This window comes from Eretmochelys imbricata, chromosome 11 (genome assembly GCF_965152235.1).
Source record: "Eretmochelys imbricata isolate rEreImb1 chromosome 11, rEreImb1.hap1, whole genome shotgun sequence".
NCBI classification, from domain to species: Eukaryota; Metazoa; Chordata; order Testudines; family Cheloniidae; genus Eretmochelys; species Eretmochelys imbricata.
Window position 1 is genome coordinate 21,368,803 of NC_135582.1, and position 26,057 is coordinate 21,394,859.

The 26,057-nt window shown below is 36.7% G+C and overlaps 1 protein-coding gene across 1 annotated transcript in view; it reads right to left on the reverse strand.

Annotated features, from left to right (window-relative positions):
- The window catches only part of LRP1B (LDL receptor related protein 1B), a 1,054,628-nt gene that overhangs the window by 183,893 nt on the left and 844,678 nt on the right, over window positions 1-26,057 (reverse strand). Inside the window, exons 60-62 of the mRNA XM_077830376.1 lie at window positions 23,841-24,040; window positions 1,118-1,306; window positions 29-177 (exon numbers count right to left, since the gene is read on the reverse strand). Of these exons, the coding sequence (XP_077686502.1) occupies window positions 29-177; window positions 1,118-1,306; window positions 23,841-24,040 (538 nt within the window). The remainder of the gene's footprint in view (window positions 1-28; window positions 178-1,117; window positions 1,307-23,840; window positions 24,041-26,057) is intronic.

Sequence of the window (26,057 nt, forward strand, 5' to 3'; positions counted from 1 at the left end):
ATATACAGTAAAATGGCAACTGACTTACCTGACTGGCTGTGCAGTTTGACAAGCAGGTCTTGTTATCTGCAGCAAGGTAAAAATTAGTGGGACAGGCACAAGTGTGTGTTTTGTCAGGAGCTAAGAGACACAAGTGACTGCAGCCACCATTATTTATCATACACAAATGTTTAGACACTGTGAATGAAAAAGAAAAAAGAATATTAAAACCTATCAATCGACATGCTGATTCGCAGGGGAAAACCCCCAAACAAATAAAAAACAACACAGGCAACTTTCTTTTCTCTTTAGGGAAGCTTCTAGTAATATAAACCTGTTACCTCACCATACTTTAAATCTCTTTTATGGTAAAAGGGGAAGTAAAATGCACTAGGTACAAATTACATTATTTTTACAATGTCGTAGTTTTTAAGGAATGCTTTTTTTTATAAACAAAAACAATGAAAAAATCACTTTTTTAGCCATCGGTCTTTCAAATTGTCTTATTAAGGAGCACAAGAATTTTGTATGAGGCAAATTAATTCACTAATAAAAATGAAGATTTGAATGCTGAAACAATGAGAGAAAGCACTAACCTTTTACAATGGTGCTGCTAATTTGCTAATCTAGACCAGCTGCCAAATTTTATTTAACTAGAACTGTAATACACGGACGGTAGAGGATCAGAGAGAGAGTTATAATACTGTCCTCCTTCTGTAGGTTTTTTGGGCCAACTATTGTTTAAATAACTCTAGGGCTTGTTAGACACCAGTACTTCTTTAAAATGTTAACTCTCCTGGTTTTGTAATAATAATATTGAAAGCTTTGCTAATACTTTATTTCTCCTTTGCTGGACTGATTTTATCATCTTTGTAACATAATATCATTTTAATAATTCAGTTGATCTAGTCGATAAGCTGTTCTTTAATCATTTCAACTTGATATTTAGTTACTTAAGAAATCTACCAAAACCATTCTACAAATACTTATAATTATTGCATAAAAATGCCCAATCCTAATACAAAAAAAAAACAAAACAAACCAGAATAAAAATAAATAAAACATCAGTGAATTCAGAAATTAGATGTTTGTGAAATATGCTGATGTGCTGTCTGAAAAGCATGGATAGAATAATTACCATCAGGTTGTCTATAAGAATGATACACCTGGATATCTGTTATGGCATGCCATGAGTTAATCAGTGATATTCTGTCTGCTCCAGAGGTTTTGTGGGCACGGCTCAGTGACTTGGTTTTCCCATCTGTCCAGTAGATGTAGTCTTCAAACAATGTTAGTGCAATCACCCCTGGAATATCTTGATTTGGGACTGCAATAGGAGATGGTAAGATTAAAGTTCAGTCTTGGAAGACTGCCAGTTAAAATATTCCATACTGTATGGGCTGACAGATACAACCACTATATAACTTCTTGTAAATAACTGCCTTGACAATCTGTCAAGCCTGGAGGGTATTTTACTACCGGTTAAAATAATGCAGGATTGGGTGCAACAGCTCTGCTTGCATATATTTAGTTGGCCCAACCACTGCAAAGAAAATGAATGAATTTCAGTTAACAAATAATTACGTCCAGATTCTAAACAAATTACATGTTAAATTTTAATAAAGTAGTTAGCATATATATTTAAGTTAATTTACTCTGCTAAAGGTCATTATTTTGATTTTAAGGGACTACAACTTATTAAACCATAACCAAGATGCACCTTTAGATGTACTGTATTTTAACACCATTAAAAGCTATTCAAGTCACTTCTTTATGGTGACATATTACAGCTCACAAGATAAACTAAAAAACAGCTTTTCTGCTAACAGAAATGCAACAATGGTTAAAGGCTTACTGCTGTATATATTTACTTTTTAATACCATATCACAGGTGAAAATAGACAATAACTTTTATTCTAACTCCCAGAATAGAAATCCTAACTGGGTTAGGGATTCTCAGTTTTTCATGTGAAAAATCTACATCATTCAGAGCAAATGAATTGTTAAAGTACATTATGTAGTGATACCACTGTTACAGTGCAGAAATACGTTTTTCTTATACTTCATAAGATTTAAGTATAACTTCAGTAGTATGTTACTCCATGAGTTCTCTCATTGAAACCACTGGAAGCACTTGTGGCGTAGCATACTATGAACACCCAGAAGGACAGCAGAATATGGCCCACATTGTTCTGAACGAGCTTAACAAACACTGAACAAGCATTGTTAACATTCACTTTTGTAAAATTGAACAAACCCAGGTTGTTCAGGTAAATATGCATTTTTATAGGTTTACTTACTTGCCTACTGTAGCTTAAAAAAAGAAAAATCAATCTGTTTAAAAAACCTTATGACAAAACATCCCGAGCTTTGAAGAAATAGTCCAGTAATGATACCATGAGATTTAAGAACTTCTGGAAAAATTATAAAACATGTAATTATGATGAGGAAATGGCAGACAGATGTTGTTATGTTTGAGGTTATTTTGAAAGGACAGTACTGAATGCATGAATCTGACCAACTGTCCTGAACTAGATGGTCAAAAAGGAAATTAGCAGTATGAAATGGATATTTTCAAGTTACTTAAAACTACTGTTGTACAGTAAAACCTGGAGACAGGTGATATCTTTTTTCTTAGAAACTGCATGCACCTGGTATGCATAGTTGACAAGTTGGCCCAATTACAAGAAAACTGTAAAAAAATAACATCAAGTGTCACCCACAGGTATTCAGTTGATGAATAAACCTTGAAAAAAAATAGAAACATTGTGTGGGCTGAAGTTTAACAGGTGCTTATTATACATTTCAAAGTCAATTCCAAAATTTTCAACATTGCCTAGAACTCCTCCAATAATATTTTTTTGCATGTTAGCATTGGTTCAGATGGAAATAAAACATACACACATAGAGCACCTACACATTCCTACTGTATGATTTGTTTTTCTTAAACTTTTGAGTTGTATTCAGTCAGAAGATTTATGTTATGGCACTTAGAATTGGTGTTAAAATGCAGGTTTAGGTGGTGGGGAATTTTCATCTGAACTCATCAGAACCCTTGTGCCACATATATAATAGAAGCTGGTATTCACTTTATATACTACCATTTAATATATTCATGAGCATAACATCAAATTCCACCATGCCTTGTACAAGCATTGTTATGTCATTCATTCTGCAGTGAATAAGTATATCTTCCAGTTGCTCAAAACATTTTTTATGCTAACCCTAGTGTGTCTTGTTTGGCAGATATGGCATGTAAAACACTATTATTCATAACTGTCAAGTCAACTGATGGATGCTTTTGTTTGGAATTAGGAGTCTTTCTACAAAATGCCATATAAATCTTTAAGGGTCATTTTTAATATTTAGAAATTGTATCTGACATGGCTTTCACTACTTTTTCCCTTAGCAATGTTTGTTGTGGTACAATTTTAAAAAGCTGTAATAATCTTTTGAACCGGAGATTCTTTCCCGCTTGTCTGCTCTATGTATGGTATGTAAGTACTGACAACAATAAAGCATCACTAAAATAGTGAATGTATTTGCATTGCAGAAGGTGAATTAAATTAGAATTCTAACTTGGGGTATTTCACTTACAGCTATTAAAAGTATGAGTTACCATTAACATAAAATTTATTTCCCAAAAAGGAATTCATTTAAAAATACAAAAGTAACAATAATTTAGTTAAAATGGAAAATGTGTTACCGAGTTTTCTGGGGCTGACCTGTCTCCTAGTATGAGAATTGGAATTTGTGCCCCTCTTTCTGGAAATATCAGAGGACATTCAGACTTATCCCTGGGGCTTCTTTCATGGCTTAACCAAGCCCTTTCCAAAGTACCTTCCAGTTACTAAACCTGAGATTTTCAAAGTCATTCTTAGAAAGTTTGAACACCCAGTTCCCATTAATTTTAATGAGAATTAGAAGTTCAAATTCTTTATGTAACCTTGAAAATCTCAGCATAAATATTTATTAGTTGACTAAATATAAATATCTTACCTTACTTCACTGTTAACTACAAGCATGAGCACTAAAGAAATGATTGTAAAAATGCCCAACGGACTTAGTTTGAACGGGAAGAATTAGGGGGAGGTCAATCTGTGAAGGAAATCATGATGTAACAAATCTTCTATTCTGGATTCTGACATCTTCCTGAGTCTGAGACATCTTAGTTATAGCAAGAAATAAGAAAAATAGTGAAAAGTGTGGGAGAAGGGTGAACAAAGAATGTTTCTTCTTCGCTAAAGTTAGTATCTCAATCTATTTGGTCATCACTTCTTGGAGCACCTTTCTGCCAAAGAATGCTTCTGCAGAGTATAAGTCAGGCCTGTAGATCTTTACAAAATGTTGATTCATGACAAGATGACAATTTTCCATTTGTTTTGTGGTGGCTGATTCACTTTCTGCCCAGGATGCTACTACAGACTGTGTTGACCAAAATAAGTCTCTTAAGCTGAATATCTTTCAGTGATACAGCATTTGATTCGTTTTTTTACATAGAGGATTTGAATGCCCTCAGGCAAAGATATTTAGGGTGGAAGGCAATAAATAAAGGTTTTCTTAAACGTGCATGTACTCTGTGCCTCCTCATACTCTCATGTGAGGGTGTAAAAGACAGGGCAGCTGCGACCCTTCCTCAGCTCCTTTATAGTTCAAAGCCAATGCTGTTGAGGACTCAGAAATGTGGGGACAGATCTTGGAAACCACACAGATCACAACATCCCAAAGAGTCACAGTGACTGTATGGTAGTTAATTGTTCTTTCTTCTTCAAGTATATATCAGGATGGGTCCCACTGTCATGACTGGGAAGCAGTATCTTCCCGGAACAGCTGGAGTGAGGAATTTCAGCTGTATTTGTCAAACAGAGATTGAAGTACTGTTGTCCCGAAATTGGTATCTGACTTAGTTGCCATGTCAAGTGCATAATGTTTAACTGAGTTAGTGGGTTGGTCCGTGTAGCTGTCTTGCAATTCTCGGAAAGAGACACATTTCTGAAGTAGGCAGATGATTCCACCTGTTCACTTGTGCAGTGTACCTTGACATTCAGAGGCAGAGGCTTGCCAGCCAGTTGATAGCAGCTGGAAATACACTGTGAAACCCACATTGAAATTCTCTGTGATGAGTTAGCTTAGTTTTTCAGTGCACTGGATATGGCCACAACAAGGCCTGAAAGGCTTGGTGCTGCTGAGGTAATAGAGCAAGGCTTTGTAGATGTCCGAAATATGCAGCTGCAACTTCTTCTCTTCCAGCATCAAGTACAAGGTTTGGGGAAAGATTTTCATCACCACCTTGTCCCTGTGGAAGGATGTGGAAGGCAGCCTGGCCATAATAGCGAGGATCTTACTAATTCTGCATGCTGAGATAAAAGCCATGAGAAAGACTATCTTGATAGTAAGGTGATATCAACAAGAAGCTCCATAAGTTTTAGAAGAACAATACTGAGTGGTAGTCAGGTCCCCCTTATACTGGAGGTCAAATATACAGAAGGCCTTGAGGAATTTCAATGCCACAGGATGTGAGAAGACCAGGTATTGGCGCATGGCATGCAAATATTGAAGCAAGGTGAATCTTAGCTGAGTTAAATGGTAACATTGTGTGTTTCAGGATTATATATAGACCAACATCTTCAGTATCAGGGCCTCCACTGGCTCACTATTATTTTGAATTGCCCTTATGGAAAATCTTTTCCATTTCAAGGAACATGTCTTCCTAGTGAAATGTTTCCTGTTTACAGATTTTTAGAACTTGTAGGGAACAGACTCCATCAGTCAGCGCTCAGCCAACCAACATCTAAGCCACAGATGCAACAACTGTGAGTCTGAGTGCAGTATCTTTGTGATTCTCGGATATTATGTCTGGAAAGGATAGAAGATTTATGCGAGGCTGCTTGGACAACTAACAAGTCCGACAGTCAAAATTGTCTTGGTCAGTGTGGAGCTATCATGATGACTGAAGCCCTGTCTAGTTCGATCTTGGATGTTTTTTGTGGGGACCAGGAGAATTAGAGGGAAAGCATATAGCAGTCCATGAGACTATAGACAGAGGGAAGGCATCCTCAGAGAGCCTGGGCTCATGTCTCCCCTGAAGCAGTACTTAGTATTATCTTCTGTGGTGAACAAGTCTGTGACGAGAGTTCCGCACTGATGGAACGCTGGTTTTGGAGGGTTATCCACAGCAACTACTTGTGGTGGTTATCACACTTCAGGAAGTCTGCTGGGTCATTGCTGACTCCTGGAAGGTGTAGAACCATGCTGATACAATGGAACTTGATGGTTTATTGGTAAAGAGGGGACTGAGCCACTCATTATTTTAGTGCATTGCTGACATGTTGTTTGTCAGGATTTCTGTCCCATGCAGAGGGAGAGGGGGTAGCCAAAAACTAATCACTCCTGTTTTGTGACACTGGGATATTATCCTACATACAGCCAGAGAATCCTTAGGTAACCCTTGAGGGCATTTTAAGCACCTGTGTGCTACTGGAATAACAAATTTGACCTGTTTCTGGTACATGCTCTAACAGAGGTAGAATCTAAATGTCTCAGGTTGGGTGAACGTTTAGTGTCCAGATATAATTTAACTGATTTTTAATTCAACAAAAATATTATCTGCCTGATTTGTAAAATGCATTACCATAACTATTAATGAAAGTGGAGAGACTAATTTCCAAATTACTATTCTGAATCCTGGAATATTGTTAAATTCCCCAAACAATGTACTCTAGTCTTTACATATTCCTTTCCATTCAGTAAATGGTAATTCTGCACATATATGAGAGAGAGACAGAGAGAGAGAGAGAGAGAGAGGACCCCCATATGGTTATTGATGTGTGTGTGTCACCATCTTAACAGTGTTTCAGCATTGTTTCTATATAGTTGTGACAAAAGTGATACCAATGAAATTGTTACATTTATTTCAATGAAGTGACCGAAATGCTATCAGTGTGTGTGTGGGAGGGGCAGGGTTCAATAGTTATTATATCTGTATTTAGCAAGTAGTTTTGAGCTATACCTTAATTATCCTTGCCACTTCCTGTCACAAGGACAAATATCATCTTTATTTGTAAAAACGAGACTGGATACTCATTTTGTTTAGTCAGATCTGTAAACACCTGCCATGAATTGATTTTCACTGGCCCCCTAAGCCATGTGACTGATAGCCTTAACATAAGATTTTTATTGTGTTTGGAGAATGAAGTAGAGGTGAACACACAGCAATTTTAGGAACACATGCATGATTCTTCTATCATTTACACCAGAATAAATCAGGAGTGCCTCCACTAACATTAATGGAGCTACACTGGTATAAAACCAGGCTGTTTGGGAAAGGCAGCAGAAAGAGAAATTGCTGTTATCTCACTGAAACCTGTAACTCTCTGGATAGTCGCTTCTGCTTGAGTTCTGAAAGTGTATCTACTCCTATGACTTGTGAGCTTTGCTGCCGCTTTTGATACGAAAAAAAAAACACCTGTTGAAGGGTGTCAATATTGTACTTCTGAATAAAATAGGAATTTTTCTCTCAAGGTGATATTCATCCCTGTGCAGAGGGGCAGATCAAGGTTATGCACCACATAAGTTCTGAAAACTCAGCTTAGTGGTACGTTTGCACATTGGCCTTGATCTGCCCTTCTGTGTATTTCACCTTCAGTGAAAAACCCACTCCTGGAATCCATTCTCTCTTAACCACTCAAGACTGTGACTATACACTATTTAGCAGAATACTGCAAAATGACATCCTCAATATAGACATATTAGGAAATGATTAAAAGTGTTAAGTTAGTTGTCTTTCAGTCTAAATTTAGGGGTTGCTACATTGTCATAATACACATTCAAAAATCTATCAACATTTACAATTTATCATAGCTTTGATGGATTATGAGTACATCCAAAAATTCAGAGTAAGCTGTGCGTTCATAGGAAAAAATAAGATTCAAGAGTGGTAGAATATAATATAAAATCTCAATTTTCCCGTTATCCCTAATTTACAAGGCAGCGAAGTTAGTGTGCAGGATAAAATATTAATTACACTCCAGAGACTGCATTTCAGAATACAGTTGACTGACTGCAGCAACTAAATTTTAATAATTTTAAAAACACCACTACTATGTCCAAACCCTGGAAACAGCCATAGGTACCAGGATGGCTCCACAATATTCCAACTTCTTCATAGGCCACTGCAAGAAAGAATTTCTGGAAAAATGTGACACAACAAATGACATATGTGAGATACAATGATATTTTTTTAAAAAAAGGAGGACTTGTGGCACCTTAGAGACTAACCAATTTATTTGAGCATGAGCTTCCACGGTATGCATCTGATGAAGTGAGCTGTAGCTCACGAAAGCTCATGCTCAAATAAATTGGTTAGTCTCTAAGGTGCCACAAGTCCTCCTTTTCTTTTTGCGAATACAGACTAACACGGCTGTTACTCTGAAAAATGATATTTTTCTCCACTGTACCAACAACCTAAACTCCCCCATGGATTTCCACCACAACTTCAACAACCACTGTCCATCCATCAAATTCTCTCTAGAACACTCCCACACCAGCATCAACGTCCTGGACACCACAATCAGCCGCAACAACAGACCCTCACAGACAACTATATACAAGAAACACACAAATCACCTCGCCTACCTTCACAGATCCAATAACCGTTCCCAAACACACCAGAAAATCTGTTATCTACTGCCAGGCTCAGATACCACAGCATATGTCCCAAGAAGAAAGTCCAGGATACACACCTTAACATACTTAAAACCGTCTTCACCAAACAAGGACACTTCACCACAGAAGTAGATTGCATCGTGGCCACCCAAATACCCCAAGAGAACATGCTTCAATATCGAACCAAAAAACCCAAATCTATGACTACACACCCCTTGTTGGTACCACTCTAATGGAACCCATACAGGGTAACATTAAAAACAATTACTACCCACACTCAATGGGGATCACATCCTGAAAAAAAATTACCTGAACCTCTTCTGGCCTTCAAAAAATCTGCCCCCAACCTCAGCATGCTCATCATCAGAAGCAAGCTCACCACAGATGAGCACATACCTACTTAAAACAGCACCAGACCTTTCCATAACAATCGATTAAAAACCTGCAGACATATATTCACTGCTACAATGATCAATACCCCACAACACACCTTTCAAGATACATGAGTCCTACACATGCCTGTCACAACATGTGGGATACCTCAACCAATGCACTACTATCCAAATAACAACTATATGGATGAAACCAGACAATCACTATGCTCTCAAATGAACTCACACAGAAAAATGATAGACAAAAACACCATATCAACCATTGCTGAACATTTTTCACAAAATGATCATTCCATATCTGACCTCTCAGTCTTAATCCTGAAAGGACACCTGCATAACACCTTCAAAAGATGAGCCTGATATCTTAAATTCATAACTTTGCTAGATGCGAAAAATCATGGACTAAATAAAGACAATGGATTCATGGCTCATTACAACAATCTGTAACTCACTAACCCTCCTTTGTCCTATGACTACAGAGATGTTAACTGCCCACATCACCTTGAATGGTCTCTTGCAACATGTGTTAACAGCTTATGCTTAACAGTCTCGTCCACCTTGAATTTAGCTGTGACACTCTGAGTACCTTTCCCAAACCTGAAGAACTCTCTCTCTTTCACCAGCAAAAGTTGGTTCAGGAAAAGATATTACTGCACCCACCTTCTCTTTTTGAAGCATCTAAAATACTTTTTTTAAAAAATAATATTTTAAACTCAATTTTGTGCTTCTGAAGGGCAATGAATTGAGAGCTCTGGAAGCCAAAGTCCTCTTATTATCCTCAATACCAATCCAGGACAAGTGAGAACAGTGCCGTCTTCACCATACTTACTTATCTATGAGCATAAACCTAATCAGAAGTATCACAGGAAACATAACTTGCACTAACTGGTGGTTTTATCATCGGTCATTGCTCAATGTTCAAAAGCTGAATGAGCATGGAGACTCTCAATACTTTAAATAGACCATTGTACATCCAGGCTAGAAAGGAAAGCATGTTTACAAGTGACAAGCATGGGCAAGCTTGTATTGCTACTGCCTACACTCTCCACAACATATGGATACCTAGAGAACGTCAGTCTCCAGAACGAAAAGGAGTACTTGTGGCACCTTAGAGACAAGTACTCCTTTTCTTTTTGTGAATACAGACTAACACGGCTGTTACTCTGAAACAAGTCTCCAGAACTAAATTCAAGAGTATTGAATTAGAATGGATGCTCCATTCAACTGACTGTGGTGTAAAATGCAGTCTCCTGAGTGCAATATTGTTTTAATTTCAGTCCTTCATGCTTGATATTCATGATGAGTAACTGAAGTTCCTGATGGGGAGTCTCTTCTTCCAAACAGGCGCACATGTGATTAGACATTCCTGACACCCAATTTTTTAAGTGGAGTCTCTGGCTGTTGGAAACTCCATTATGCATGACCCCGGAGTCCCACTGTCATCTAAATGTATGGACAAGTTTTTTTCACAATTTATAACACATCAGTGAATGAACTAAGGAAGACCTCACAGCCTTAAGTGTTTCAGATGGGCTCTTCACTGGTTGATAAGATCCATAGCCAGACAATTCTTTTTATGCCAACCACTGGCTTTTTTTGGTACTAACCATTGTTTGAATGTGACATCAAGAAAGCTCCTATTGGCCAGGGTAGAACAAGAAAAATATATAAAACCAGAGGGTGTTTTTTCAATGCGATCATACTTCACGCTTATGCTGAATTAGCAGATTTGAACTTCTATTTGCTACATAGGCATGAGTGATGACAAAGTATCTAAAGCAGTGATATTCAGACTGAGGCAAGTCGCTCTTTAATGTGTCACTTGAAGCTCTGTGCAGCACATGATATTAAAGCATTTTATGATTTAATTATAAGCCAATGAACATAATTAACCAATCAGAATGCTTTTACTATGTTATTAACCAATTGTAGTTGATAAAATAATAATCCTTGGTCAGTCATTTTGCTGTAAATATAATTATAATATATATACATATATATAAAATGTTCTTACAGCAAAATGACTGACCAAGTATATATATAAACTAAATATTTCCCAGTCATACTATTTAAATATGAATACATAGTACTATAGTAAATGAAACAATGAATTCACTCTACCGTGGATATTTTGGGTAATGTTGATCACTAATTTGGCTCCTGAACCTCTGAGTATCACTGATCTAAAGCATCGAAGAAGACAATATTATGGACAATTAATGTGCTCTGGAAATTTCGACCATAAAGCAACTATATACTTTTAATGGACTTCTGCAGTATACTGTATTCATTGCCCTTCCGTGGCTTCTTGGTCTGTGTTTTTCCTGGATTTGTGTAGCCTGGAAGGCTATAGACATTTTTTTGCTGCTTAGACTATAACAGGGTTAAAAAAAGAATTAGATAAATTCATGTAGGATAGTCCATCAATGGCTACTAGTTGGGATAGGCAAGGCTGGTGTCCCTAACCACTGTTTGCCAGAAGCTGAGAATATGAGACAGGGAAGGGATCACTTGATGATTACCTGTTCATTCCCTCTGGGGCACCTGGCATTGGCCCAGGGCTGGATTACCCAATCGGCAGACTAAGCACGTGCTTAGGGCACCAGCAAAAAAAATTGATATTTGATATTTCAAAAAAAGCATCGAAGTAGTCATCATGGGAAAAATCAGAACTTTGTTAGACTTCCTTACACTCCACTCCACACTCTTCCCCCGTTTTTCTGTTCTCTTTTTATCCCCACCTAAACCAGGGGGGTGTGCTACTAACGTAGATCGAAATAATGCGAGGAAATCAGATCCTGTCGTGTATAGCAATACATTTTTGTTTTATTATTGATATATTCTTCTGAGTTATATGTACTTGATTCGTTTTTTCTTATATATATACATAAAAATAGTATACATTGTATAATTTTTTTTAAAGTTCCAATAACTGAGAAAAGGGACAGATTGAAACGTAACCAACTGAGCGGAGCACAGAAACAAACTGGCAGAAGAAAAGAAACAAAATCTAGTGAAATTTTCCAAAATCTTTCAAAGCTGACATCATTTTTCAAAGCAAATCCATCAGAAGCAACATCTTCTCTCAGTAGCACAAACATCATTCCAAAACCTGTAGGTGTTTCAGAGACTGACCCTTTTTCTATTGGTGAAACAAACACCATTCCAGAACAGATGTGTCAGAGATTGCAACTGATCATCCTACTCCTGGTGGTAAAACAGACACTGTTCTAGAAGGTGTGGATGGGTCAGAGATTGAACCTGCTCATGCTGTAAATAATAGGAGAAAAGATCCTGGTATGTGGGTTGATTTATAACATTCCTCAATTTGAAAAGCCACTCTGGTGAAGAAATGGCAAATCAAGTACTGCATTATCTGTGCCAAGTTTACAAAATAGATTTCTCAAAGTGCAGAGGTCAATCTTATGACAACGCTGCCAACATGTCAGGGCATTATCAAGGAATGCAGAAGAAGCTTTTAGAACAGAACAAATATGCCATATTCATACCATGTGCTGCACACTCTCTCAATCTTGTTGGCCACAGTGCTGTTGATTGTAGTCCATTGGCCGTAAGATTTTCCTCAACAGTCCAGTTACTTTATACATTTTTCTCTGCCTCAAAACACCAATGGGCAGTTCTTAAAACATATTTGGCCAATGATTGTGTGTTGAAATCTCTAATACTCGCTGGAAGGCACATGCAGTGGCAACAAGTGCAATTCTGGAGTCCTACTCAGAGATTGTGGATGCATTAGAAAGCATAGCTGAAAACTAATCACAAAAGGGAGAAACTATACAAGAGGCAGAAAACATTGCAAACAAGATGCAAGAACTAGACTTTGTACTCATGTTGACCATGTAGAATGAAATTTTACAACACTTTTACCACACAAGTCAAGCTCTCCAAAAAAAAAAGAATTGGATTTGAAAACATGTGCAGACCTCTGTTAACCATTAGCAGACCACTTACACACTTTGAGGAACGATTTCGAAAGATTTGAAGACATATCAAAAGATATCCTACCTGACACTAACTACAAAGAAGCCCAGTCCCTCAAGCGAATCAGGAAAAAACAAGCAAATGATAGCCGTGCAACAGAAACAGCATTGAATCCTAGAGACAAATTTTGCGTATCTACTTACTACACTATAATTGATACACTTGAAGCTCATATGAAGAGGAGAGGTGAAGTGTACAAAGAAGTATCAAGTAGATTTTCTTTTCAAAACGATATGGACTTATCTGAAAAACAATATTCACAAGGTTCCCAAAAGCTAGTTGACTCAGACCCTGTTGACTTGAACATGAATCTCTGTGGAGAAGTACAGCAGTTCCACTGTTATATGCACGCAAAATTTAATGAAACAGGAAAAATGAAATTCAGTCACATTGATCTTCATGACACAAAATATTGAAAGACAGAATACAATGTGTATTTTCAAACGTAGAGATCGCACTACGTATTTTTCTAACATTGATGATTACTAACTGCTCCGCAGAACGCTCTTTTTCTCAGCTGAAAAGAATAAAAAACCCTCAGAGAACAACAATGTGTCAGGACAGACCTGGTTCACTTTCCCTATTGTGCATGGAACCGGACATGTTTCGTCAAGTCAGCTTAGATGAACGTATCCATAATTTTGCAATCAGAAAATCTAGAAAGAAGCTATTTTAATTTCAGCATCCATGTAAGTTTTGCATCATTTCAAAAAATAACATTTTATTTTATGGTATAATATTGTTTTTATTTTGAATTACATATGGTGGGGGGAGGGCACCATAATCTTTTCAGTGCTTAGGGCCACTAAAGGTCTTAATCTGGCCCTGCATTGGCCACTGTCTGAAGACAGGATACTGGGCTAGATGGACCTTTGGTCTGACATATTATGGCCACTCTTATGTTCTTATGTTATTGCCTTCAGAGAAAATATTGTAATCAAATCAACTAACAACTGACTGTATCAACTGTTAATCAAATGAATAAATAAAATTTAAGCAATTCACAAGTCATATCTAAACAAAAGCTGTGCTAATATGAACATACAATTTAATATAAATATTTTTCCAGTGACACAAAGGTAAGGCATGAGTGAAGTTGTAGCTATCAGACATTTCAGAAATGGCAGTTAATTTCAATTTATTTTACTGGTTGAGAAACGTTTCTGTAGTAGATAAATTGTATTTTGCTTCTTTTCATTAATTTTTATTATGTTGTAAACAACAGAGCATCAGCACTGTTTTCATATAATAGCCTATAAAATCTACAGTTTGCATGGAATGTGAATGACAAAAAATGAAGAAAAAGAATCATAATGCAATACTGAAATCTAGTCTTTTTGATGTAGGCTTTTTGTTTTCTTTTTCCTCTCCAGCATTCTGTAAGACTCCCAAGACCTCAATCAGTGACAGCTATTGATTTATCTGCATACACTGGTACAAAAGAAGTCTTTTCCTTCTTATTTTTTCCCCTTACAGTGAAACATACTCCCTTTTTCTATCTAACGTTTATTTCAAAACATTTGATAAAGATGCCCAATTGGCCATCCATTAGCAAGAGATTAAACATAAAACTACATTACAATAATATGAAGCATCATATCTAGACCAACAAATGCACGGATAGGAATTAAACATTAATTAGTTTTGGCCATAATGGAAACAAAATTAAAAAAAATGAAATGTTTTCATTTTGATATTTATTTTAAAAAACACAAAAATGGGGTACACAAAAACCCAAAGCTAAACAAACAAAACAAAAAGTCAATCTGTTTTTCAGATTTTCCAGTTTAGTGGCAGAACAAAAAAAAAAAAAGAAAAAGAAAAGAAATCAATTATCTTCGCTCCAGTAATTAATCCATAGACAAATTCACATGACAGACAACTTCTCTTTCAGAGATGTTATGGTCTGCCATTCCATAGCAATTTTATTTACTACATTTAATTTCTTGGTTATTAAAATATTTGCACCTGAATACTCCAAATAACCTATTACTTAGGGATGAATAGCTTTCTATTACTATAAGAACTCATACAAACCACACTATTTCTCTCGAATGAACAAATCCCAATTGTTTACAATTGGTTTAGTTTAAGGGCTGTTATGGTCAGAAAAGTGATGATTTATTACTCAACTGTGCACTGGTTCACTGTCTTACTCAACTAATTTGCTCCTTTTGAGGATTCAGAGTTCAATTTGTTAATTTTACTCCCTTTTAAACCACTTTTCACAACTCATATACTGAGGAGAAAGTGAGTTAAATTCCATTACTGCTCCTGCACCACCAACAGCATTATCATCTCTGATTTCAGAGTAACAGCCGTGTTAGTCTGTATTCGCAAAAAGAAAAGGAGTACTTGTGGCACCTTAGAGACTAACCAATTTATTTGAGCCACGAAAGCTCATGCTCAAATAAATTGGTTAGTCTCTAAGGTGCCACAAGTACTCCTTTTCTTTTTATTATCATCTCTGTTCCATCAGCAGAATCTTTATTATTAGTGAACTCAGGCTGATAAAGAACCCAGTTTGATATTCAGATCCTAGTTCTTTTTATTTGTAAAGTGAACATAGTGGACGTAGAGTTATTGAGAAGCAATGAACACTGAATCACACAATACCATTTTAGTCACTTTTTAGAGTATAACTGTGTTTAAGGCCTGGTCTACACTAGAAAATTAGGTTTAACTACATCAGTCAGGTTGTAAAAAATCCACACCCCGAGCAGCATAGTTAAGCCATCCTAGGTCCTTGTGTAGACAGAGCTAGGTCGGTGGTAGAATTCTTCTATCAAGCTAGCTGTTGTCTCTTGGGGAGGTGCATTACCTGTGCTGTCAGGAGAACCCCTCTCGTCAAAGTAGGTAATGTCTACACTGATATGCTATAGCAATGCATTTTAAGTGTAGACAAGTCCATAGAGAATCTAACTCAGATTTTTGTGACCCAATTCCCCACCACAAGCTCCACTTCTAACTCTGATTGAGTGGCTTCCAGATTTCCTCTCTGCCAACAATGTACATGCAACTCTCCCCCTCTTCTTATAAGCCACCCTTATCTCCTTACAGATCTACACAACCATCTCTGCTTCTCTGTTGGGTCTTGAACAAATCCTTTTGATGATTCCAAAATGCTAATTTCAAACCTCTGTATTATCATATATAATTTCATTTAAAGCAACTAAATGTAAATTGTTTTCAAAGATATTTTCATTCACTTATGTTTATGAACTAAATATGTGGCTGTAAAGTATACTGGGGAAAGGGTAGATTGTAATAATAAAAAGAAAAAAATACTTATTGTTGTAGTCCAACTAAATTTTATTTATGAGTTTTGTAGAATGTTTTATTCTTGATTTTGTAAGGCTAGAGACTTTCAGTGATTAATATTTTATATATTAGTCAATATTACTTTTACTACATTTAAAATCTTATCTTAAAAATAAAAAACCCAAATCCTGCTTAATGAGCATAACAAATTGTTTAATCACAGTAACTAAAACCTTGATTCCTAAATATATATGTGTATGTATGTATTAACTAATATTGAAGACTGAAATTAGCATTTTGGAATGTAATTTGAAACTTGAAAAGGTTGCAATTAAAATGTTTCTATTTAATCATTTTAATACCTATAAAACACACACTCCCATTAGGGAATTGAGATTTGAATTGCACAGTAAAGTATATTTCCGGACAAAAAACTTTGTTAAAATGAGATTAAGATTCAGATTACATCTCAGTAATCTAAACATTAAAAAAAATAGAAAAAATGTCAATTTTTCCCCCAAACAAGCACTATAAATCAAGAAATTCAAAGATAAGATGAAATTAAAAAATTAAAATAAAAAAAACCTCTAAACATGTTAAGGTATAGAAATGCAGTTATGGCACCTAAAATAGCTAAAATAACCTAGAGTGGAGGAGGAAATGAAAAATGAATCTGTCTTTAAAAATTATTTAAAATAAAATCTAGGACTACAAACATTTAAATGACTTATACCTAAATGTATGGTTACCATATGATGTTTACACTTATGTTACCTACTTTCAACCTTAACTGTAGCTTAAATAGGTTTTGTAGGGAATTTCTTTTTTCGCTTTAGAATTATTTAAAAAATTATGCATGAACACTGTACAAAAGAATGATACCTTTAATGGACTGAAGATAATTCATACCATTTTTAAAGTAATTTTTAAGGCCATATTCAAGTACTATGCTAGTGAAGAACAAAGTAGCCTGAATCAACAGAAACCAATTGGAGCATAATGGTGAATCTGGCCCTTAATTAGTTAGCATACAGCCATGTAACTTTTAAGAGTGACTGGTGTTGGTCATGTAATGTACCAGTTTGAACCCTTGATAAATTTATATAGTCTTGACAGTAACTCAACTAAAATAATAAGATTGCAGCATGCAAATTAGCTTGGGAGGAGGAGTAATTGTTGGTTGAGTTTTCTGAAGCCACAATAACCCCCTTAAGAGTGACCTAAACTATTAACCTAGGCCTATGATCACAACAGATCCAACACTCAATAACAATTTAGTGTAATTACAACATAAATTTAAAAAATCATCTACACAGCAGATTTCAATTAATTTTAACTGTATGGAAAATGTGTGAGTGAATATATATAAAATTAAAGAAACTATGCTAAAATAACATTAAGGTTTCAAAGTCAAGCACTCACAAGTTAGGAAATGCTAGAATGTATAACTTTATCCAGACCCTGTTTGTGTATGCATTATGATAGAGTCCATAGATACATGATTTCATACTATTTATATTATATATATTATATTAATATTAATATTTATATTATATATACTATTTATATTATATATATATATATAGCGGATTTAGGTTCTGTATTACTAAAACCTTTCTAACTATAAGTACATATGTAGCAAAGGGCAGAATTAAGGTTGTTGGGACAACCTTAGTTCTAACATTTCCTAATTTTGGAATGCTTGACTTTGCATCCTTAATGTTTTTTTAACATCGTTTGTGTGTGATTTCTAAAAAAGAAACATTTAAAAAAATCCTTCATAAGGCATCATACTGACACCAACATGGGTCACTAGCAGAGTTTAAGTCCCAGAACTGACCTCTACCCACTAGAATCATGGAGCAACTGATAGCAATAGCAAATTATTATCCTCTGTGTGGACACGACACTAGTGAGGGAGAACAGACATACTTCGTCAACTGGTTTTTGCTATTTGCTGACAGCCACTTTACCAGCTCTCCCTATAATTGGTTGATTGATTGATGGATGGATCTAGCTAGCTCTTACACACACACACAATATATATATATATATATTATAGAGGAATTTGTTACAATTTTGTAACTATGGTTGTGCCTGGGTTGCCATTATAAACCCTATTTTCATACTTCCCTAACTTTTCCCATAAAGTAAGATTTTGTCTGCAAATGCTTGTGCTTAAGTTTAGGAAGGACAAGAGGACCAGAATTTGAACTCTGATAAATGTAAAAGTCACCAGTGAAATTCCATGGATTGATGACATTATACTGGTGTAAAACTAACATAATGAAAACAAACCCAGAATATTTCTTCCTGTAATTACAAGCTTCTATAATTAGTAGTTTTGAAATTACAGGAACTAAACTGTGAACACCTTTCAAATTTAATATTTCTTCCCCTGCTCAGAAATAAGAGAGTTTTTAGGCCTAAAGATTAGGAAGACCTGTTTGACGTAGCCAGGTGGCCAATGGAACGGGAACCCAAATGATTACTTTTCTAAATTCCTAAATGTTTAAAGCTGGTATAAATAAGCCATTTTAGTGCTTAGCCAGATTAATGCTCAAATGAATGCTCAGTGATTTAATATGCATAAAACTTGTGAGTGCTAAAGCTTTACATTTGCTAGACTCTAAGATAGCTTACGTAATCAACCACTAAACTTTAAGTATCTGTGTAAAGTTAGTAGTGTCTCCATTGCCATGAAGTTCTCCTAAACTCCCCAAGATCCCTAGCATACTTGGTGTGTCAAAACTCTCAGTACAACTTCTCTCCTACCAACCATAATGTACACAAGAGGGGGCAGTCACTGATATTTCTCACCTGCAAAGATCAGGAACTCTGCAGGAGAGGAAAGCATCAGACATTCCCCTCTCCTAGATAGTTTCTAAGATCTGCAAGAGAGATGAGTGTGTTTTACCTGTTGGAAAGTTGTTACAGCCCGTGGCTAGAAGTTTAAAAGAAGAGTAAACTGGGCTTAAAGACCAAGCTTACAAGATTCAAATTCTGTCAGTCAAAAGCAGCCAGGGATGGATTAAAGTAAGCCAGAGCTCTCGGAATATCACACCACAGGATCTGCCTGTGGCCCTGCACCCACACTATGGTGATGCTGAGGGAACCCTCCCATCCCAGAGAGGCAGAGACAGCAGCAGCATGGAGCACTCTTTCTCTTGGAAGTAGCAAGGGTGTAAAGAAAGGGTCTTTCTTCTTTCACTAGAAACATGGGGTGACAGCAGAGGTCCACAGAGTATTGCACAGACCGGGCCTGCTGCACACAATATCCTCTGTTGAGGTGGTGCTGATAGGGCTCCATGCAGGAATGAGTTTTGAAGTTAACACTGAAAGGCATGGGTGAGTTCACACCTGTTGTTTCAGGCTGTCTGCAGACTCAGGCAATTGTTACTACATTGTATATGTGTAGTACACATTTAGAATCTTTTCTTCATGACCATGAGGCCTAAAAGCTCACTTTTTTCTTTTTAAATAACAGCTCAGATTCTAGTGTAATCTAGTCATTCTAGGAGCTGGGGACCTAGTCACAGACCTACAGTGCCTATGCCTTAATCCAGCCCTGAGGACTATAGCGGCTGCCTCCCCTACATCCTATAGCACAGTTCTATTTTTGGATTGCCATCAGGAACAGAGGACAGGAATAGGAATGGCTGAAGAAGTGAAAATGTAGAAGGAGAATTGTGAAAACCCATGGGTCAGCGATGAGAAAAGCTGCTGAGGTGCTGTGCTATGGTGATAAAACACTTCCAATGTTTACTTGGAGGGAACAGTTTGGGTGCCAAAACAGTTTCAGTTGCTTCTCTGACCACTGTGGGCACCATTTAATCTACTAGCTAGATCCCAGAGCAGAAGATTCTTTCTGTGTGTGAGAGAAACCCCCCATCCCCCAAAAAACAACAACCCTACTTTTCTATCTTGCCTCATAAAAGTGGGATTAGAAAACACACATTAATATTTACTGAATTAAAGTTTTCTACTAAACATTCACAATAAAACTATTTTCCAATTTTAAAATTAAGTTGCTAAAGGAAAATAATAATAAAGAATACAATTCACCAACTTTTTGGGTATCCAATGAAAAATAACCAAATTAGGGATTTACAAAACCTCACTACCCCTTGAATTACTAAATCATAATTTGCTTTGCAGAAATTCAGTTTTAAGTTCTCAGTCTTGGTTAATACTACAAACATTATTGTCATTTTTTAATTTAGATCTTTACACAAAAAACTGACTGTTCAGTGTTGACTGTTCAGTGTTGTAACAGTAAGAAGTGTCCTGGTCCACCAAAAGCCACATCCCACATTAGTCTCAGAAAACCTTTTTGTATGCATTTTCCAACATCCTCAACAGAGGGCTCACCTTCTGTGGAAGGGATACTCAGAGACTTGAGTTCCGTAGGAAGAGCTAAGAGTGAATGGTGAGAGTAAAATAATTTTGAAGGTAGCACATTAGGGATATTCCTCTCTCTCTCTCTCTCTCGTTTCTGCAAATCTCCTATGATCCACAGATGGGAAACTCAACTCATATGGACCTTAGAACATGAATATGAGTGAGTGTCCACTAGGGTTCATAACCTCTCAACAAACCTTAGGTAGCACTCTCACTTGATCCTTTCCAACTCCTCTGTAGGAATTAGGAAGTCCCTAGATTCTCAGACAAATTCTATGATGCTTGTAGGATGACACCAATACCCCCAAAATGGTGTGTGTGCTTTGGAGGCCAGCTTACTCCCTTCCACAAGATTGGGGAGGCTTTATCTTCAACACACCAAGGCAGTGCTGTAAGCCTTTCATCAAGGCAATTTAGCCATGTTGGGAGGACTGTTAAGTGTGAAACCTACCAATTAATTTGACATCTGCTGGAAGGATGAAGTACTCTCAGTCCCATACTTCCCTTCTCTACTGGCCTTGCTGTGTTTGCACATGTTCCCCTTCTGCACGTCTTTGCAGCCCTCAGTTCTGCATCCAATACTCTCTTCCACAATGGACTTCCCAAGCTCCATCTTGTTCCCAGACCATGTCCCAGACCTCTTGGAGATGTGAGGTGGTCAGAAAGAGGTGTGTCCTTTAGGAAGGTCTGCCAGAAGTAGCACGGGTGCATGCTAGCAGGGATTGGATAGGCAACTGATCAGGGAGGCATTCCCCTCCTCAACTAAAGTCACTAAACTTATTTTTTTTCTCTCCTACTTTCCTTTCTCAGGACAGAATCTCAGAAAAAAAAATAGAAGATTTTTGTTCATTGGTGAACATCTCTTTTTAAATATCTCCTAATTTATAAATGTCAAGTACGATTAACCTGAATTCTGGTGGAAATGCTCTAATTTCCCTCACAGGCACACCACGTGATTTATTTAAACTTTGAGGCATATCTCCATGAAGAGCTATAAACTCCATTAAGCTACAGACTTATTCATTTTTTAAAATGAAAATAAACATCTCTAGCAATCATCTGGCTCCTCATTTTAAGTCTATAAGAGATGATGTGCTACCATGACACTTTTATTTAAAATGTTAATAAAATTTTTAAAGTAAGAATTTAATGAACTAATCTCTGACCCTCTGTGCTCGATCTCATTTCCTCAGTTTTATCTTTCTCCTCATCATCATTGTTTTCACTATAAAGTGACAAAAAAAGAAGACATTATTGAAATATGGACAACCTAAATATGGATGGAGTGCAAAAATCTTCTATTTTCTTTAATTCTGGAAGAAAAATTCTACTCTCAGTGTTACTTGATCCCACCACCAACTCTCATCTCTTCCTTGGTACCGCTGGCATCTCCTTGGGTCTTTGACCCCCACAGCCTATGCAACATATGTCATGTAGCACAGGCCCCTTTTGCCTATGCCTTATTAACCAAGACAAAATTGGGGGGGAGGTTATGTTCCAAAACCTCTTTTGCCTCCTGTGCCTCATTCTAGGATAACAGGTGCCTTTTCTCCTTGGGGTGAACTTTCCACACATACAACCACAGATTTAGAAACAGAGAGAAAATGGATAAAGTGAAAAAAGAAATGGTTTGCCTAACATACTTAAATTTTACACTTTACATAAGATAAACTAAACAAGGCAATCTCAGTTTAAGTTACTGAAAGGAAAGAAATGCTTGCATGTTCCAAAAAGTACTTTTATGCTCTGACCCTAGTGTCTGACTTCTAACCTCCAAGGGGGGAGAGAGAGTCCTCCCTTTTCAATCGTCTAAGTTTTCCCACCCTTCCACCCCCCATTTTGGGTATGGCCTTTCTGAACCCATCTCCCATCATCTAGGGTAGACACTCCTAGGAGCCATCTCCCATCATCAAAGTTTCCCCAGTTACCTATACATAAAATTGAGTTTTACACTTATTGATTCTCTAAGGCTTTGCCTAGGCAAAGCTGAACATGTGGCCAAGAGAGGATACAACCATCTTTGATAGCTGCCTCTGAAAAGCTTAACAACCCTATATCCAAAAGAATGTAGTTCAGTGACTCTTACTTGTGCCTGGCAAATAGAGTACTTTCTGATTGGCCATATCCGTTACTCATTGAGGAAAGTAGTTTTACCTGACTGGGTGGAGTTTTGCTAAAGCTTATTTTCGGCCCCTCAACTCTTTTGGTTATTAAATATTACTTTATTAATAGACATATTCAGTCTGTCACACTGAGCTCTAGAGCTAACCTATCCCTTTTTTAGGCCAGTATTTCATGTTTGAAGATTTTAGAGTAAGATCTTTGGGCAGAATCAGGCTTTATTATAGAAACTAAATGTTATCTTTAACAATGGAAAAAATACTGCCTCTCCTTAATAATTTTCTTCCTAGAGACGATGTAATTATGTATACCAAAAGGCCGCAAACCATTTGTGACAACAGAGCTTTAAGGGTAACATTTCTATGTTAATAAATAAAATGCATTAAACAACTATTGCTTAATTCAACCAAGAAAAAAAAAAGTCTTACTATTGAATAATGTATTTGGACTATTAAGAAAACTCAGTCCCTATTTAGAATTTTTGCTTTCTTTTGATAAAAGGCATTTTTCACAGATATGAATTGCTGCACATTTGCATGTATTAAAAGAATGCCAAAGAGGCTTTTCTAAGCCATGGAAGGAATACAGAAGATTGGCAGGAGTAGGGATTTTGCCCTGCAGGATTCATGTTGGCAGCCAACATCTACAACAAATTCAGTGTTCATGAGGAGTAATCTAACAAAATATATGTGTTGGCAAAAACAAAGGAAATAATGAAGAAATACAGAAATAGAAACTTACCTTTTTGATCTTGTCTAAATTTGGTTAATACAGAAGGGGGAAGAATACGGTTTTCTTTTCAGGAAGTATCATTTAGTATTCTGCTTAATGATGCAAACAAATTCTCATTCTGATTCTTAAAATACTTACAAAAAAGCAAAATATGTAGCTTTGTCATCTTGCAAAGCACAATATTCTTCACATTTAGATTACAAAAGTTTTTTTCCCAATTAGTATAATACACCTTTAATTAAAAATAAGAAATGTCAAAAATTGCACGTTTACAGCTGTTTGACCAACCTTTATGTCTATGAAATCCATCCATGTCAGCAAACTCAATATGATTTTCATCAGCCCAGTAGAGTCTACTATTGACATAATCTATTGTAAGAGCCATAGGTCTGGAGATCTGCGTTTCTATGACAACAGTTTGACTGGTGCCATCCATACCAACACGACCAATGTGAGGATACTCACAGCAATCAATCCAGTACAAATATCTAGGAAAACAAAATCAATAACTGTTTTATTTACAGCTGCCAAGGCACTAACACATAGCAGCTAATGTTTTAAAATGTATTTGGTAGGTTTTAAATACTATCCAGGAATTATTCCATAGTGCTTTCATGCTCCAAGTTAGCCCTTTTGAGAGGTTTTTTTTTTTTCAAAGAAAATTTTACAACTTCACAGCTTGAAGTATAATATTTAGGTGTATGAGTTGCCATGATAGAGATATTGATGCAGTTTTGCATCTGTACTTAAAGCACTAAAGGAAAAGCTCAAAATGGGCTATATATATGTCTAGATTGATTTAGGATTGCCATCCTTAAATTCTGAAATATCATCATGATTTTGCTAAGCTAGTCTCAGGTCCTGCAATAATGGCAATAATGTTATTGCCGAAAGAATTTCAGGTAGGTAAAATATCATAATACTGTATTACAAAGCTAATATTTTATATTTTGTACACTAATTTCACCGATCACAGCATTATGATGAAAATGACATCCTTTCATAATGGGCAAACTCCAAAACATAGCAGGGATGGCACACTTGCCAAGATTAAAAGAGGAGAGAGTATTGATGGAGGAATGTATGTCTCTTAATTGGCTGAAAATGAGGGAATATCACATTGGGTAGGGATTTTGTTTTTCCTTTCTTTTTCTGTTGATTGTGAATACTCAGCAAAAATGCCTGGCACATGTTACACTTAAAGATGTTTGTTGGTATACTAATATAATTTATCTTTCATGAGCTACTGACCCACACAGAGGGTGAGAAAAAAATGTAGTTATAAGACTGTGGACTCTAAAATGGGGATTTGAGTACAGGGGGTTCTATTGTATTGTTTACTTATTTCAAATTCATGGCATATGTAGCTGTCTCTTCTCTTCTGTAGGCTGCAAACACCTGACCTTTACATCTGGATTATCAGAGGGTCATTACCTAAGAATGATTTGGGGGAAAGCAGGAAAGGTGGATTATTTCAGTTTATTTGCCTTACCTTTTAGTATTAATACACCCATATTAACTTGGTATGGGTGGGCTCTTCCATAAGAGACTGAAATAGGCTCAAGTATCCTGCCCCCAAGGCTTTTGGCAAGTAATCATGTTGTGGGTAGTGATACACATGGTCACAAGGGAAAATCATGGGAACACTGCCTGCTAGGAAATTAGTGGAGCACATTATCATTAAATGACAGGAAAAAAATGAGTTACAAGCATAGCTAAACTTGTTGGGATGGATGAGAAAAGCTATGTGGATGTGGATAAATTGGAGAGAGTCCAGCGAAGGGCAACAAAAATGATTAGGGGTCTAGAACACATGACTTATGAGGAGAGGCTGAGGGAGCTGGGATTGTTTAGCCTGCAGAAGAGAAGAATGAGGGGGGATTTGATAGCTGCTTTTAACTACCTGAAAGGGGGTTCCAAAGAGGATGGCTCTAGACTGTTCTCAATGGTAGCAGATGACAGAACGAGGAGTAATGGTCTCAAGTTGCAGTGGGGGAGGTTTAGATTGGATATTAGGAAAAACTTTTTCACTAAGAGGGTGGTGAAACACTGGAATGCGTTACCTAGGGAGGTGGTAGAATCTCCTTCCTTAGAGGTTTTTAAGGTCAGGCTTGACAAAGCCCTGGCTGGGATGATTTAACTGGGAATTGGTCCTGCTTCGAGCAGGGGGTTGGACTAGATGACCTTCAGGGGTCCCTTCCAACCCTGATATTCTATGATTCTATCCTTGCTCAGAGGCCGTTTTTATTGGCATATAAAAGAGAAAGACAGAAAACCCTCCTCTTCCTTCTCTAATTAGAAGTTAGACAAGTTGTGATGTAACACTAAATTCTTCCTCCTTCATTTCTCTGTCTTTCGCACAGAGACAAAAACATCCTCTCTATAAAAGCAGAAGTGTCCTCATCCATTCCCACAAGATGAACTACATCTTTGGGTACAAATAGATCACACAGCACCAAACCTAGTGTATTCTTTCTCTTCCTATGTGCTCTCTCTTTTGCACAT